This window comes from Peromyscus leucopus, chromosome 18 (genome assembly GCF_004664715.2).
Source record: "Peromyscus leucopus breed LL Stock chromosome 18, UCI_PerLeu_2.1, whole genome shotgun sequence".
Lineage (NCBI taxonomy): Eukaryota > Metazoa > Chordata > Mammalia > Rodentia > Cricetidae > Peromyscus > Peromyscus leucopus.
The window spans coordinates 39,729,729-39,746,718 of record NC_051078.1 but is presented as its reverse complement, the minus strand read 5'-3'; the positions used below and the strand labels follow the sequence as shown (position 1 = coordinate 39,746,718).

At 40.8% G+C, this 16,990-nt stretch overlaps 1 protein-coding gene across 3 annotated transcripts in view; it reads left to right on the top strand.

Moving 5' to 3' along the window:
• Uhrf1bp1l (UHRF1 binding protein 1 like) overlaps window positions 1–16,990 on the top strand; it is a 75,416-nt gene that overhangs the window by 38,296 nt on the left and 20,130 nt on the right. For all 3 annotated transcript variants that reach the window (XM_028857187.2, XM_028857186.2, XM_028857188.2), the window contains 7 exons: window positions 1,274–1,414; window positions 3,006–3,176; window positions 6,989–7,169; window positions 9,432–9,515; window positions 11,103–11,285; window positions 11,925–12,043; window positions 15,365–15,506. In XM_028857187.2, the coding sequence (XP_028713020.1) occupies window positions 1,274–1,414; window positions 3,006–3,176; window positions 6,989–7,169; window positions 9,432–9,515; window positions 11,103–11,285; window positions 11,925–12,043; window positions 15,365–15,506 (1,021 nt within the window). The remainder of the gene's footprint in view (window positions 1–1,273; window positions 1,415–3,005; window positions 3,177–6,988; window positions 7,170–9,431; window positions 9,516–11,102; window positions 11,286–11,924; window positions 12,044–15,364; window positions 15,507–16,990) is intronic.

Below are 16,990 nucleotides of genomic sequence, written 5' to 3'. Positions count from 1 at the left end.
TGGTTGTAAACCCAACCACATGACCTTCTCATCACTACCTGTCTATACAGACCTCTAGGTTTCTATGGTTGGTATTGAGATTAAAGGCATGTGTCTCCATGCTGGCTGTGTCCTTGAACACACAGAGATCTGCCTGTCATGTGATTGGGTGTGTACCACCACCATCGCACGGCTTCTGCTATGGCTTGCTATTAGCTCTGACCCCCAGGCAACTTTATTTATTAGCATACAAATAAAATCACATTTCAGTACAAATGAAATATCACCATATGCACGTGCACGTACACACACACACACACACACCCCAAAATAAAATAGTTACATTTATGGTTGCCCAGAATCACATTCTAGTAGATTTCTTTCTTCTGGACTTATAAGTGTACTTTTCTATTAACCTAAATAATTTAATTATAAAATGTTGGTATTTTAATGTTTTACTATATACATCTTTCACCTTATGAAAGTAATGAGTCCTACTTTTTAATTAAAATTTTCTGTGTGTGTGCGTGCATGTGTATATGCATGTATATACATGTGACTATTTATGTGTCTGTGCATGTGTGTGTGTGTGTATGCCTGTTCACGTATGTCTTTGCGAGCATGTGTGCATGTGTGTGTGTATGCACTAATGCATGCATGCACCATGGCATGCATGTGGAGGTCAGAGATCAACTTTGTGGAGTCTCATCTCTCTTGTATTTATGTGGGTTCCAGGGATCAAGCTCAGGTCAGCTTTTCGCAGTAAGTGCCTTTAGCTCCTTTTGGGTTTTATTCAGACACTGTTTCAGACCTGACTCTAGAGCTACTTGTTGATTGTGTTATTTCCTAAATGAAAGTGCCAAGAGTCTCACGGATGAGTAAATTCTGAATGTACACTGCTGAGTTTGATGAAGAGTGAAAGTAGTGTGACAAACATTTTTAGAATGTCACAAAAATTAGTTGAGAAGGTACATTAGCTGGGCGGTGGTGGCGCATGCCTTTAATCGCAGCGCTCGGGAGGCAGAGGCAGGGGGATCTCTGTGAGTTCAAAGCCAGCCTGGGCTACAGAGCGAGATCCAGGAAAGGCGCAAAGCTACACACAGAAACCGTGTCTCAAAAAAACAAAACCCAAAACCCAAAAACCAAAAGAGAGAGAGAGAGAGAGAGAGAGGGAGAGGGAGAGGGAGAGGGAGAGGGAGAGGGAGAGAGAAGGTACATTATTTCTCTGCTTTCATAAATGTACACTTTCTCATTTTGCACGAGTGTGTGCTCCTAATCTCTGTTTTCTCCTTAGATTCTGACATTTAAAGAAATTAATTGGCAGATGATTCGAATTGAAGCAGATGCCACCCAAAGTTCACATCTTGAAATTATGTGTGCTCCTGTTCGATTAATAACTAACCAGTCAAAAATCAGAGTCACCCTTAAAAGAAGAGTAAGTACAGTGGTCGTTTTGGTCCCTATGTTGGTGATAAAGCAGGCAGGAGATGGTCAGGTGGCACAGGGACAGCGTGAGTGGTGGATCTGGACGCTGTCGCAGACAGACTGGGATAATGGTCTAGTCTATGGAGAGCTGGGTAGTTACAGCACTCCTGTCTGAGAGATGAGGATTTAAGTGCTCAAAGGTTAGTATTCCTAACAACTGAATGGATTTTTATTTATCTTTTACAATAATTGGTTTATTTTTATTTTATGTGCGCTCGTATTTTGCCTGCATGTATGTCTGTGTGAAGGTATCAGATCTTGGAGTTACAGACAGCTGTGGGCTGCCATGTGGGTGCTGGGAGTTGAACCTGGGTCCTCTGGAAGAGCAGTCATTTCTCTTAACTGTTAAGCTATCTCTCCAGCATCTTTTTATTTTATTTATTTTATTTTATTTTTTTAAGATTCAGATATTTGTTGAATATTTACTGTCTTACAGTTTCATTTCACAGGCTGGGAGTGTAACTTGTGGTAGATTGCTTAATTAGCATGAATAAGACCCTGAGTTTAGTCCTTAAATGCAACGGGGGTGGGGGGGGTGGTGGGGGTGGTGAAGAAGTTGAGGAGGAGGAGGAGGAAGAGGTTTCTCTTACTGAATTTTGCTCAACCATGGTTTTTATTATTGATAGCCAACACTTTAACCATCAGTAAGTTTTTAAGATTTGGCTGGGGGGGCAGGCGTGGTGGCACACAGCTTTAGCCCAGCACTCGGAAGGCAGAGTTCTGGTTACCCAGAGATCCTGCCTCAAACAGACAACAAAAGATGGCGCTGGTAACTTAGAAACTATATATAAACGAAGAAGCAAGCAGGAAGAGTATTGGAGCCTGAGAGCGAGCGCAGTGGGGTTGGTGATGAGCTTTAATGAGGAGATGATACCTTTAAAAACAGGCCCGATTACAGACTCAGCAGCGTGCTCTGTGCTCTGTGTCACTGGCATATTAACGTAAATGGCTGTGGTAAGTTCCAGGAAGGGAGGCTTCTCGGAGCTTCCCAGAGATTCCCAGAAACGTGAACCGTGGGTGAAATGGCCTTTTGTATTTGATGACTTGTAATTCCACTTTCCCAGGTAGGATGAGTTCAGTTAACAGAAGCGATTAGGCGCTGTCACCTGCACATAGACATTACGCACATGCTATGTAATTTGTACTGAAACCTGTCTGTCTCTTTTAGCGCTATCATCTCTAGCTTTGGGAAATAGTCTTCTGTCTTATAGGCACTCAATAAATATTTGTTACATTTTCATTATTCTTCATCTCGTGGGAAGGGGGACACGTGCCATGCTATTAGTGGAGGTCAGAGGGTGGCTTAGGGATGTTGGATCTCTCCTTCCACTACGGGGGTCCTGAGGGTTGGACTCGGGCCATTAGGCTTGGTGGCAAGTGACTCTGCCTACTGAGCCATCCTGAAGGCTCAAATACTTATTTAATGGAGGCAGTATCCACGTCCACATTTAATCCTACTAACAATCTTTATGCTTTTAATAAATGTAAGGGTGTTGTAAGTTTTAGTCTTGGATTAATTTTCTAAATCATTTTTATTACAGTTGAAAGACTGCAATGTCATCGCAACGAAGTTAGTGCTAATACTGGATGACTTGTTATGGGTTTTAACGGATTCCCAGTTGAAGGCTATGGTGCAGTATGCAAAGTCTCTTAGTGAAGCAATAGAAAAGTCAACAGAACAAAGGAAGAGTATGGCTCCTGAACCTGCACAGGTATGCTACAAATTCACAGAAAAAAAGACAACATTTAACTTAGTGTCAACAGATTGGTGAGTTGGTTATTTCCTTTATGTGATATTGTAACACTGAAACCAAGTATCTTCTTGGTTAAATCCATTCAAGTATAATGTTATATGTGACATTACTGTGTGTCTAGTGCTTGTTCTGTTTGGAGCTCTTTGTCCAGGGCACAGAATTATTGGCGGTGTAGCAGTATTTGATGGTATAACCTTATGTGTGCACGCCCATGGGAGCATGGTGGACATAGGAGTGTGTTGAGTCTCCTGCTTCATCTCCTGCACCTTATTTCCTGTGATAGTCTCTCACTGAGCCTGCTGCTGGAATGGCCGCCAACCCCAGGAATCCTATCACGTCCTCTCACAGTGCTAGGGTTGGAGTTGGCAGTGTCCCACTTTTTACGTGAGTGCTGGGGACTTGAACTCAAGTCTTCATGCCTGTATAGTAAGTGTTTTTATGCACCGAGTCATTTCCTAGCCCAGTAATCCTTTTCAGGAAGTAAAAAAAAAAAAAAAAAAAAAAAAATCAGTGTGGTGATATATTGTGTACCCTAATAAAATTTCCTGAAGATCAGAGAACAGAACAAGCCACTAGAGTAAACATAGAGGCCAGGCAGTGGTGGCACACACCTTTAATCCCAGTATTTGGTATCACACGCCTTTAATTCTAGCACTAAAAGGAAGTTATATGGTGGGCGGAGAAAGTTATATAAGACGCGAGGAGACAGGAACTGAGGAACTTCAGGCTGAGGAGTCCTAGAGGTGAGACGAGGCAGTGGCTTGTTCCTTTGTTTCTCTGATCTTTCAGCATTTACCCCAATATCTGGGTCTGGGTTTTATACTATAAGACCAATTAGTTTTTGTGTTAGAAATGAGTTTAATTTTTTGAGGTAAAGGGCAGAAAAACCTGGGTGTGTAAGAGAAGGCACTGAAGGCTGGCAGCTGGATAGCTACAACTGTCCAGAGACACTAAAGCTGAAAACAAAGCTTCCGCTAGAATTTTCTGATGACTGGTGCTGGGTTGGCCATAGGGAGTCAGAAGTGTCATTTAACTGAATAAAAAAAAATTTTTTGTCAGTGTTTCCCAGTATTAAATCCTGATTACTAATACATAAATATCTTTGTAGAAGAGACATGGAAAATTCCAGTGGGTAGTGTATTTGATTATTTTATTAAAAGTAGAAGTAAATTTCATAACTTCTCATCCTAAAATTTTGTGAGATGTTATGAAATCATACTTCTATGAAGTTTTTTTTAACACAGTAATATTAATACCTCTGAGCAATCTTAGCTTGTTGGTGATGGAGCTTGGTACATGGACGTGCCATACACTGCAGGCTTTCGTGCTGTTCACGCTGGCTTGCTTACAATTGGACGGAAAAGTAGACGTGTGATCCTGCCTTCAATAGCTTGAGAGTGTTGGGGAGAGGGAAATCGAAACACCTGGCTTCTCCATCAGTGCTAAGGGAAGAACCAAGAGAGAAGGCGGTGAATGAGTGGGGGGAGCCCCGGAGTTTAAACTGACTGCAGAATCTGGGGAGGCTTTGCAAGGAACTTAATGAGATTGTGTCTCAGAGTGAAGAACCAAGCTAGGGAGACGGGTCTGTGGGAAAGTGCTTGCTGGACCATCATTAGGATCCAAGTTTGGATCCCCAGCACCCTCAAAACGTCTCTAGTTCCTGCCTCTGTGGCAAGATGGGGTGCAGACAGTGTGTGTGACAAGATGGGGTGCAGACAGTGTGTGTGACAAGATGGGGTGCAGACAGTGTGTGTGTCTGTGACAAGATGGGGTGCAGACAGTGTGTCTGTGACAAGATGAGGTGCAGACAGTGTGTGTGTGACAAGATGGGGTGCAGACAGTGTGTGTGACAAGATGGGGTGCAGACAGTGTGTGTGACAAGATGGGGTGCAGACAGTGTGTGTGACAAGATGGGGTGCAGACAGTGTGTGTGTCTGTGACAAGATGGGGTGCAGACAGTGTGTCTGTGACAAGATGAGGTGCAGACAGTGTGTGTGTGACAAGATGGGGTGCAGACAGTGTGTGTGACAAGATGGGGTGCAGACAGTGTGTGTGACGAGATGGGGTGCAGACAGTGTGTGTGTGACGAGATGGGGTGCAGACAGTGTGTGTGACAAGATGGGGTGCAGACAGTGTGTGTGTGACAAGATGGGGTGCAGACAGTGTGTGTGTCTGTGACAAGATGGGGTGCAGACAGGAGAATCCAGGAAGTTGTGGGCTGAGCTACGAAAGAGAGATCATGTCTCAAATTAGGTGGAAGGTGAGATTGTCCTCTGACCTGCACATGCTGACACACAGAGAGAGACCTGTGTTCACATAGCACACACTCACCCTACACTCTTTCCTGAGACTTGCATTTTAAGGAAATGAGTTCTATACCTGCTACCTTAATGTGCTCTTTATCTCTTCTGACCTCCTGAGAATATGCTGGTTTGGGATGTTCCACATGTTCTCCTGTGCCAGAATTACATTTACCCTCTTAAGAAACTGAAGTCACCCTCTTACAAAAATCCAGTCTGTGATGGATTTGTCCAGGAAGAACAAATACTTCTGGGAACAAAACAGGAAATTTGAATATTTGCTGCCAGAAATGAATGATTCTCATGACTAAGTGACGAGTGACTTCCATTATTTGTTTTGAATATACCATAGAAAGAACTGTAGAAGGATTGGGTTATTGGAAGCAATATCATATGGTAAAGCACGTCGTCAATCCTAGCACGTAACTTGGAGTGTAAAGTACCGAATTCCATTTTGAAAACAAATCCCCTCATCTGCTCTACCTGTTGGTGTGAGCAGAGTTTTACAGAGCTTATAGCCAGGGAAACAAGTAAAAACCTACAGAGCTGACGGCGAGTCCCGTCTCATCCTGCCCGTTTTGTGATGCTTATCCAAGTGCCACCTCCTGAGCTCTCTGGGGGAGCTGAATTTATTTATTTTTACTTTTTATTGTTGTGGGTTTTTGTTTTTTTTTTTTTTTTTTTTTTTTTTTTTTTTTGAGACAGGATCTTACTATGTAGCCTTGTCTGGCTTGGAACATACTTTGTAGACTAGGCTGGCCTTGAACTTATATAGCTCAACCTGCCTCTGCCTCCTGAGTGCTGGGAGGTGTGTGCCACCATGTCTTGCCCTGTCAGCCTAATTTTAAATTTAGGGACAGCCTACAGGACGAGAGCAGGGCAGTTTTCCTGCACAAGTGGACTGTGTAGACAAGAGGGGCCTTGTACATTTTGGCATCTGGGTGCTAGTAGGAATTTTCTCTGGGGCAGTTTAGTCGATTTATGACAGCGTCACAGTGTCATAGCGTCATAGAAGAGGAGCTAATGAGGAGGACAGAGAATGGAGCCAGTCTAGAGGAAGTGTGTGCAGGAGTTTTTGATAATGACTCAAAAGACATAACAAACCAGATTGGAAAGCAATACCTACATCTTCTGGAAGTTACGGATAAGGAAGCTGAAGACTTAAGAATGATAATATGTAGTTTTGTTAGCCATAAAAAGAAATACAGAGGAGAAAGCAGCTTTGATTGAAGAGGTAAGGATGAGGAAAACTAAGAATGTAAGTGTGTACAGATATTTGCTGAAATTTATTAGGCTTGCAGTCAGATTGTGTATAGTTTTGTTTTTATATAATTCAGAAGGTATTCTTAAGGCAGCTGAGCTGCTGATACAACATACACTATATCATGCTCATTTCTTGTGGGTTGCTTGTTCGTGTGTGACATTCTGAGGATGTGAGCAGGCGGTGATAATGTGGTTTGGAATCTTTAGAGCTCTACTGCAGCCTCATCCAGCCAGCACGTGAAGACCCCACAGGCTGCCAATGCTCCTGATCTCAACGATGCAATTGTCAAATTCTTCAATGACTTTGATGTTAAGGAAACCTCCCACCATCTAGTGATTTCACATCTAGATCTACACATCTGTGACGATATTCATGCGAAAGAAAAAGGTAATCTTACATCAAACTATTTGCCTTTTCTACAAATTGACTGCAATACTGTATTGTTTATTATATATAGTATCTATTAAAATATCATCATTCAGATTGGTGTAGAAAGGAAACATTTGAAACATTGAGGCCAGCCTGCATAAAGAGACCCTGTCTGAAAACAGCAACAGTAACCAAGACTGAATAAATGACATCCTTGAATAAAGTAACTTCGAATTGCCTTTTGAAACTATCTATACATTTTATCCTATAGTCCATTCATAAGTGTTTACATGTGGTAAGCATTGTGATTAACTCACCTGTCTATCAACTTGTGTTGTCTTGTAATTTGCCTGCAAGTGTGTCTGTGCACTGGTGTGTGCTCAGTTCCTCTGGAGGCCACAAGAGGATGTGGATCCCTTGGAAGTAGAGTTACAAATGGTTGTGAGCTACTGTGTGGGTGCTGGGAATTGAACTCAGGTCCCCTAGAAGAGCAGTGAGTGCTCTTAACCTCTGAGCCATCTCTGCAGCCCTGAATCCATGTTCTTTGTGCACATAAAGACGACTGTGTGGCTCTCTAACATTGTGTCCCCTCCCCCAGCATTTCATAAGGAAACTGACTCCTTTTTCAGTTTGTGTGCCTGTGTTGAGTGGACTGGGGTAATAGGACAGGCAGGAAGCTATCCCTGGTCACTTTGAAAACCCACGTTCCACACTTGGAGTGCTCGGTATTTCTGCTTCTCTCTCACAGAGTCAATGGCCCACTAGTCATGGGGGAGTTCAGCAGGCAGGCTTACCTCAGAGACAGTGTTTAGATCATTTTGGTGAGTGTTAGAAGGAAGCGAAGATCCCTTAAAAATGGAGATATTTGACCTGAGTTCTTCAGGCCTGTGTCAGAATATCTTTTGGGTTTTATTGTTTTTAAAGCTGAGAAAGTCTTAGGAGAAGCAATTATTCTCCAGCCATCAGAGAAATGGGGAGGAGTCGGCTAACAATCGGAAGGATAGAGGGAGCTGGCCTAGTGTACAGGCTTACGATCCCAGCACTGGGGCCTCACGGCAGGAGGATCACCAACTCAAGGTCTGTGTTTCTACACAGTGAGTAGCTACAGAGTGAGTCCAGAGCCAGCGTAGGGCGAGTTAATTAGACCCTCTCTCGACTTTCTTCCCTCACGTCTGGGGGACTATCTCTGTGATAGTGCACGTATAAGGCATGTGAGAGGCCCTAGGTTCAGTCAGTCCAGTACTGCCCAAAAACGAAGGGATGGAGAGCAGAAGATGTGGGGTTTGTAAAGGAATTTGTTGTCATTTTCTTTGCCCACTTTGTGTCTTTTGATTTATAGTTGTCATTTTCTGCTTTAGTGATTGAAAAGGAAAAACCCAAAATTTTTTAAAGCACAGTAACAAAACGAGCTGGTGAAACTAAGCATTTTTGCTTAGTATTTTCTAAGCCCTGGCTTACCTGCTATTACTCCTCCTAAGTACCCTGGATGATGTCTCCCACACTGTGTGGGTTTGCAGTGACTTCTCCCTCCTAAGTACCCTAGATGATGATGTCTCCCACACTGTATGGGTTCTGCAGTGACTTCTCCCTCCTAAGTACCCTGGATTATGATGTCTCCCACACTGTATGGGTTCTGCAGTGACTTCTCTCTCATAAGTACCCTGGATTGTGATGTCTCCCACACTGTATGGGTTCTGCAGTGGCATCTCTGTTGTGAAATCTTAAAGGCTTCAAAATAGTCATCAGTTTACAAAAAACTCATCTGATGGTAAAACTAACCAAGACACTTTTATTACCTACCATGTTTATTTCACCTGTTTGGTAGGTTTTACTTCAGAATACTGTTTTTATTACTGAGCACTACCTCAGAAACTACTCATAATGTGCTTTGTACATAGCTTACCACTTTCAAATAACCAAAACAAATAAACAAAAATTCTGAGTACTGAAACAATTAGCTCCAAACATGTGGAAGCCAGAGGAGAGCATTTGGGAGACTTTCCTCTATGAGAGCTGGGAATTGAACTCAGGTCCTGAGGCTTGCTGACAAGTGTTTTAATCTGCTGAGCCCTCTCACGGGCTGACTTCAAAGGCTGCAGATGAGGACTGGAGCTATGCTAAAAGTTGCACTAGTTGATATAAACCAGTTAATCACTTATATTGGGTACGTATACTTACTGTTGCTACTTGGAATCTGACTTAAATGGTAAAGTCAATGTTTCAAATGTTTACTTAGTGTTTCTCTCCTTTTCCCTCCCTCACTTCTTTTTCTCTTCCCAGAGTCCAACAGACGTATTAGTGGAGGTGCTATGCAGCTCTCCTTCACACAGCTGACCATAGACTATTATCCTTATCATAAAGCAGGTGTGTATAATAATTTATTTAAAATACGCAAATCTTGCTTTTAAAATGACATAGCCAATTTTTTAAAAAATTTAATTGTTCATTTGTTTTTACTTATTAGGAAGAAAAGAGATCACAATATTGTTACTGTTTTTCTTCTGGCAGCACTTTACCAAGAATATAGAATTGTCTTAGACATAATGAGGTTCATGTAGATTATTAGAAACTGTAATTAGAAACTGACCGATTCGGGCTAAGGTATCACTAAATGGTTGAGAACTTGAATAGCTTGTGTGAGGCTGTAGGGTTGATCCACAGCATCACAGAGCAAGGGGGTGGGGAGAAAAGGAAGGAGAAGAAGAATTACAATTATCTAAATCAGTACTAAATACATGTTTTAAAACATAAAGAATTGGATTATAACAACATGTATTTGTATTATTTTGTGATTTGTGACAAATCAAGTCGTAATAGTTTGAATTTTTAAATAATTTTGCAATTTCCTCCCACTTTTCTATATTTTCTAAATTCATCAGTAAATAAGATTTAATAGGCTCTTTAATCATCAAGTATTGATATGTTCTTTTCTACCAAATAACAAAAATAAAATAGGATAATTTATTGCCAAATCAAGTAATTCAACCATCACACCTATGTCTGAGATTTGGTAGTATTTGTTTTCATTTTGTAATTTACACTAATAAGAAAACAAAAACAAAATATAATAGAATTTCCAGTACTTTTAAAAAGCAGTAAGATTTTTATGTCAGGCTTCCCCGTCAGTGCTTATCAATTCTCTGTCGGCACAGACAGGGTTGCTTTTGGAGGGCATGTCTCAGGGCCTGCCCTAGTTGGGAAGGGTTCCAGACCCTTTCAGCTGGCCGCTGTGCTGTCTAGGCCTGGGAGCCCAGCACCGGGGGCAGTAGGACACTCAGGACACCCAGCAATGCAGCCTCAGTCTGGAGGGAAGAGAAAAGCTTTCTGACTGTGGAGATTCTTTTTATTTTAGAAGGGGAGATAGTCATGGAGCAGACTTTATTTTCTCAACTTTTGTGTGTTCCTGCAACTTCTCTAAGTCATTACAAAGAAACCTAGTCTGGATTTTGCTTTGTCCTCTCCAAACATGTATCTGTTGATGATTGGAACCTGTGTTGTGTAGTTCTGTTGTTTCCTTAAATGTTTGATAACCATCATCTTGTCAGCGTTAGGTATTAGATTACGGTTAGTCACTTGACAACAAGTCTTGATGAAGGGTTTTCCTTGGTGTTTTTCCGAGATTCTTTACAGTAGCTGTTTGCCAGGTAATTGAGCATCTGTGAAAACTGCCCGAATCTTTAGCTTTGAATTGAGCATTGTTTCCCAAGGATAGGTTCTAGATAGAAAGTCACCTGGGTTATTTGCTTTTGATACTTTTTTCCTCTGTCTTGCTCTTATTCTGTTAGAGAAATAAACTGATTTTTTTTTTTTTAATATTAAAGACTTAAGCCTGGTATGGTGAGCCCTCCTGCAATCAAAACCTCTCAAAACAGAACAAAGGCTGCTCTCTTGAGAAAATGACTGAGTTTTATATAAAGCTTTACATTGAAGTTCCTCTTATTCCTTTTACAGGAGATAGTTGTAATCATTGGATGTATTTCAGTGATGCAACCAAAACAAAGAATGGATGGGCTAACGAGTTGTTACATGAATTTGAATGCAACGTTGAAATGCTTAAACAGGCTATGAAGGATCATAATGTAGGTTCACCTCCTAAATCCCCAACACATGCCTCTCCCCAGCACACACAAACAGGTATTTCACCAAATGATGTCCCCTCATGTTCATTCAAATGGGGGAGGGGCCGAGGGGAGAATGAGAAGCAGTATTTTAAATTCCGATGATGTAGACTAATGGTTTTATAGACCAAAGCACTTTCCAGTGGTTTTCTTTTTAATAATGTGTATGTGTGTATGTTTGTGTATGGGTTTATGCACAGGAGTGCATTGTCTGTGGAGTCGGAAGAGAGCACAGGGTCCTTTAGAGTTGAAATTACAGGCAGTGAATGTGAGCTGCCTAACATGGGTCCTGGGAACCAAACTTGGGTCCTCTGCAAGAGAACCGTGAGCTCTTAACTGCTGAGTCAGATCCCTAGTCCTCAATACTTCCCAGATTAGTATAACCAGTAATAGTAATGTCCTCTTAGAGTATTTAGATTCTTAAGTGGCTTGTTAATTTTTCACTTTTAACATTGTGAGAGAGTGACTTAAATATAATTAAAATATGATTCTTGTTTTAAAGAATAACCATTATAAAGGCATACTTGTCTCTCTGTGTATTATCTTGTTTGAGAAATGGAGCATTCTTCTGTTTCTAGTAGTCTTCTCTGTAGCAGAAGAGTAGCTATGAAAAGTAATTTTATAATGAATTGAGAGGAATTTTTGTTTCTCACAGAGAAAGAGTCCACGCTGAAAGGGACTCCTAAAGCACCACCAGTGTTACCTCAGCCATCCAAAGCCAAGCTGATGTCCAGCTCTGTTGTCGTTAGACTTGCAGATTTCAATATATACCAGGTATGTGTTAGATCTCCTCATCTCAAGCAACTCAATTAACCCCACCACTTATCTTTAAAGCTCTAGAGTAATTTTATGAAATGCAAATTATGCCGGGTAGAAAATAACAGTTCACTGATTTGTATTTATGTGATTATCTTGAATTGGACAAACCGAGGTCAAGGGAATAGAACTGCAGGTTGTTACAAGTTTGGGGCTCCCTAAGTTACACCAGGGTGAGTGCTGCACTCACAGTCCTCACAGCACTCACTGGAATCTGTCAGATTCACTTTGGTTATAAGGAAAAAGGGAACAAGTAGAGCCTGCCATATGCACAGGGCACAGTCTGGACGGCTTCTAGATGTAAAATTCAGGCTGTTGATGTAGCTCACTGGGCCCAAGGTCCCTTCCTAGCCCCACAGTGCAGATGTGTACTGTATACGTGAAGGATTGCTTTTGTGGTTGAATTTATTTTTGAGTAGACTAATGGCAGATGACCCAACGTCTTCCCTGACCTCTAACCACTAATAAGACTTCAAGTGTGACCAGTCCAGCCTACAGTCTTCCGATTTGCATGCCTTTATCAGTTGGCATTGTGAGGAGAAAATGATAGTCTGTAGTTATCTCTAGGGAGCATGGGCAGAGCCCAGAGCTCTTCATGGAGACCAAATTTCTTAGAGCACAGCGGTCTGTGTGGAAGAACCTGAAACGCCTTTTTGCTGTACTCTGCTCCTATAAAGTGTGAATTCACTTTTATGGGAAGAACTCTGCCCCTACACGCTCTTTCGCTCAAGCTGTAATCATATAACATGGCCTGATATCACAGTCTTCAAGAGCAACAAAAGTCTATTTGACCTGTTTTTAAAAATAGACACACTTAGGTTCATATAATTATTTATGAACTGTTCTCATTTATTGTAGTAAGTCTCTTGCTTTATCTAAAAAGTTTTTATTTAAGTACACTTAAAGCCCTGATTATTTTCTCATTGTGCAGTAGCTTTCTTTACAAACTATTTATATAATGCAGCTTACTTAATTGTTGCTGTTTTTTTTCTCCTTTGCGACAGGCTCTCATGTAGCATAGGCTAGCCTTGAGTTCCCTATGTAGCTGAGGCTGGCCTTGAGCTGTTTTTACTCCTGCCTCTACCTCCTGAATGCTGGGGTTGCAGGCATGTACTCCCATACCCAGCTTTAAAGTAAACCTTAAATCTTAGCGTTTAAATAAAACCATAGAGAAATGAGGGAGAACAAGTACTCATAATCTCAAATTGTTCATAGTGTAGTGAAAAAACTGTATCCAGAAACATTATTTTAAAAAAAAGTTACAAAAAATAGTGATATTTCATCTCCGTTTTAATAACTTTAACAATTAAAATATGCTTTTGTTTATTAAATTGACATAATTTAGGTTTTTCTGTATGTGCAGAGGAGTTTTTAAATAATGTGATGTAAACTTTCTCAAATCTTTGTGTAAAAAGAAGAAAATTGGATTATTTCAAGAAGAAACATTGTCAACAGAAAATATACTCTCTTAATACTTCACACAAGACATAGACGCACGCGGAGCTGGCGGGACGGCTCAGCAGGTGAAGGTGTTCGCCTCCAAGCCTGGGGACCCACGTGATGGGATGAGAGAACCGACTCCCTGAAGTTGTCCTCTTACTGCCACGTGTGTACCGTGGTGTACCGTGGCACGTGTGCGCTTACACACACACACACACACATACACACACACACACATACTCTCACATACTCACACACACACACACACACACACACACACACACACACTTTTAATAATAATAATGAATGAAAAAGAAATATACACATTTGTTGAACAAATGAAACTTAAAATATTTTCCAAGCCTACTAACTTAGCCCAATAAATCAATCGATAAAACATCATCTGATGAGAATTAATACTCTCTTTGTTATAGTGGCTCTCCTGTGTTCCAGCCTTGTTGACCTTGAACTTTTTCTCATGGCTCCACCTTCAGAGTCCTGGGGTTACAGGCATGAGGCACCATGCCCGGATTGTGTAGTGCTGGAGATTGAACCTCAGGGATTGTACACATCCCCAACCCAATGTGAAAACAATCTATCTAGGGCCTTAAAAATAAGTCCTCTTGGGAATAACTAAGAAATCAAATGATTTGACTGAACTATTTATAGTTAGGTATTTTACATCAATTATTTCTGTAAAATTGACATACTTTTCCATTATAATTATTTTTGTTTATTTCTTTTATTTTGTTTTGTTTTTGTTTTTTGAGACAGGGTTTCTCTGTGCAGCTTTGGAGCCTGTCCTGGATCTCGCTCTGTAGCCCAAGCTGGCCTCGAACTCACAGAGATCCACCTACCTCTGCCTCCTGAGTGCTGGGATTAAAGGCGTGCGCCACCACTGCCCGGCTCATGATGATGATGATGATAATGATACTAATAATATTTTATGATTTATTTATTTGTTATGTATGCAATGTTCTGTCTGCACGTTTGCCTGGACGCCAGAAGAGGTCACCAGATCTCATTATTGATGGTTGTGAGCCATCATGTGGTGCTGGGAATTGAACTTAGGACCTCTGGAAGAGCAGTCAATGCTCTTAACCTCTGAGCCATCTCTCTCCAGCCCTCATTATAATTATTTTAAAATTACAATTCATTGACATTAAGTATATTCACATTAGGTGACTACACCATCATCTGTCTGCAGAGTTTTTCTTTCTGAATGGCAAACTCTAACATGTTTTCACAATATAGAGAACCTATAATGAATTATAAAGAATATACTGAGAAACTATTCTGGCTGTCAATCCACTGTGTCCTGAATCTGCCACTTATTTATCTATATTGACTAATAATATACAATTATTGCTGGTTTCCTGTCATTTTTAAGGCTCAAAATAGTAAGTTTACCAAAGACAATGTACAAAGTGAAGCCTTTTATTTTCTTTTTTTTTTTTTTCAGAACAGGGTTTCTCTGTGTAGCGAAGTTAAGTTTTTAATTGGTAAAGATCTGAATTGGTTATAGAGTTTTCTGAATGGTTGGCGAATAAATATTTCATTTTAATTATTATTTTTGTTCATTTACTTATGTATTAGTGTGTCACCCACCCCTTGACCCCCGCACACAACAGCAGATACGTTGAGGTGTGAGGACAACTTGTAGGACTCTGTTCTCTTCACCATGTGGCTATCAGGCTTGGCAGCAAGTACCTTTACCCACAGAGCCCAGAAGAGACTTTAAGATGGTATTTTAAGATGCAAAGTGATGTGTATGTCCATTGTGAAAGTTCTTTGGGAAGGGCTTTATTCTGTATAATTTAAGCAAACTTGTTTTCTCAGGTCTCTACAGCAGAGCAATGTCGTTCTTCCCCCAAAAGTATGATTTCCTGCAACAAAAAATCCCTGTATCTTCCACAAGAAATGTCAGCTATCTATATAGAGTTCACAGAATATTACTATCCAGATGGGAAAGATTTTCCAAGTAAGAGAGTTTACTTAGCTATTGTTTGTTCATTATTGGGTGAATATTTTGGGTTTTATCAATTTATGCAGGAAAATCTACTCTTATCACTGTGTTTAGGACATACCCTTTATACTAAATTTATACACATTGTTAATAGTTACTCATATGTTCTTTTTCCACCTTACTGTACCATCTTTGATGGCAGGAATCTTGTGGCATTTGTCATTGATTTTATTTGCTTTTTTCTTGCTTTTTTGTGCTTACTACCTATTTGTTAAATGAAGTATGAATGAATGTTATTGGAGAAAATTGTCATTTTTTTTCCTTTGCAAATAAGTGAGAATTATAAATCTCCATTTTACTAAAATTGAAAAAAATTGAAGTTTCCTTTTAGTTGTAAAGAATTTTTCTTGGCTCTTTTGGCTTCCTACAGTTAAAATGATTATATATTTGTTTATTTGAATATTAAAATTATGCACTTTTGTTTCATTTCACCATAATTCTTCAAAATAAAGTCTTCCTTTGTGTTGAGATCTTTGTGTGTGTGTGTGTGTGTGTGTGTGTGTGTGTGTGTGTGTATGTGTATGTGTATTCAGGTACACAGATATATGCATATACAGGTCAGAGACCAACTTCAGGTGTCATTTTTTTATGCACTGTCCACTTTGATTTTTGTTTGTTTGCTTGGTTTTTTTCTTTGGCTTTTTTAGACAGAGTCTCACTATGTAGCCCTCGCTGACCTGGTACTCTCACTGTGTAGACCATGCTGGCCTTGAACTCATAGATGTACACGCCTCTCCTTCTTGAGGGCTGGGACTAAGGGTGTGTGCCACCATGCTGGACCCACTTTGTTTTTTGAGATAGGATGTCTCCCTGGCCTGGGGCTTATACATAACCAGGTATGTTAGGCAGCTGGCTGAGCAGCCCCAGGGACTCTCTGCCTTTACTCCCCGTGCTGGGCTTAGAGCTGGGCAGACCTGGCTTCTGTTCATGGCTTCTGAGGACTCGGGTCCTCATCCTCGCAAGACTTGGTCTGTTTCCTTAATGCTGATGTATTTATTTAAAAGTTTTCACTTTATGTGCATGGATGTTTTGCCTGCATGCATGTCTGTGCACCACCTCGTGTAGTGTGTGAGGAAGCTAGAAGAGGGTGTCAGATGCCTGGGAACTGGAGTTACAGGTGCTTCTGAGCTGCCCCATGGGAGCTGGCGATCAGACCTGGGGCCTGCGGGAGAGCAGCTGGCCCATCTCCCCACCCAGTGTCGACTTAGGAAGGTAGGCTTTTAGTTTCAACACGAATTTTTGATGCTCCTGAAGTTGTTTTTGCTTTTATTATAAAATAAGGCATTCTAGAAATCACTTTAGAGAAATGTCTAGTATTTTATTATACTTTCCCTTATTTGTGCCAAACTGATGACATCTAGGCCCCCCTCAGTTTTCCGTTTTCCAGCATTTTTCTGTGTATGTGCATTTATCACTTGTTCTCTCCACCATTCTTCTTA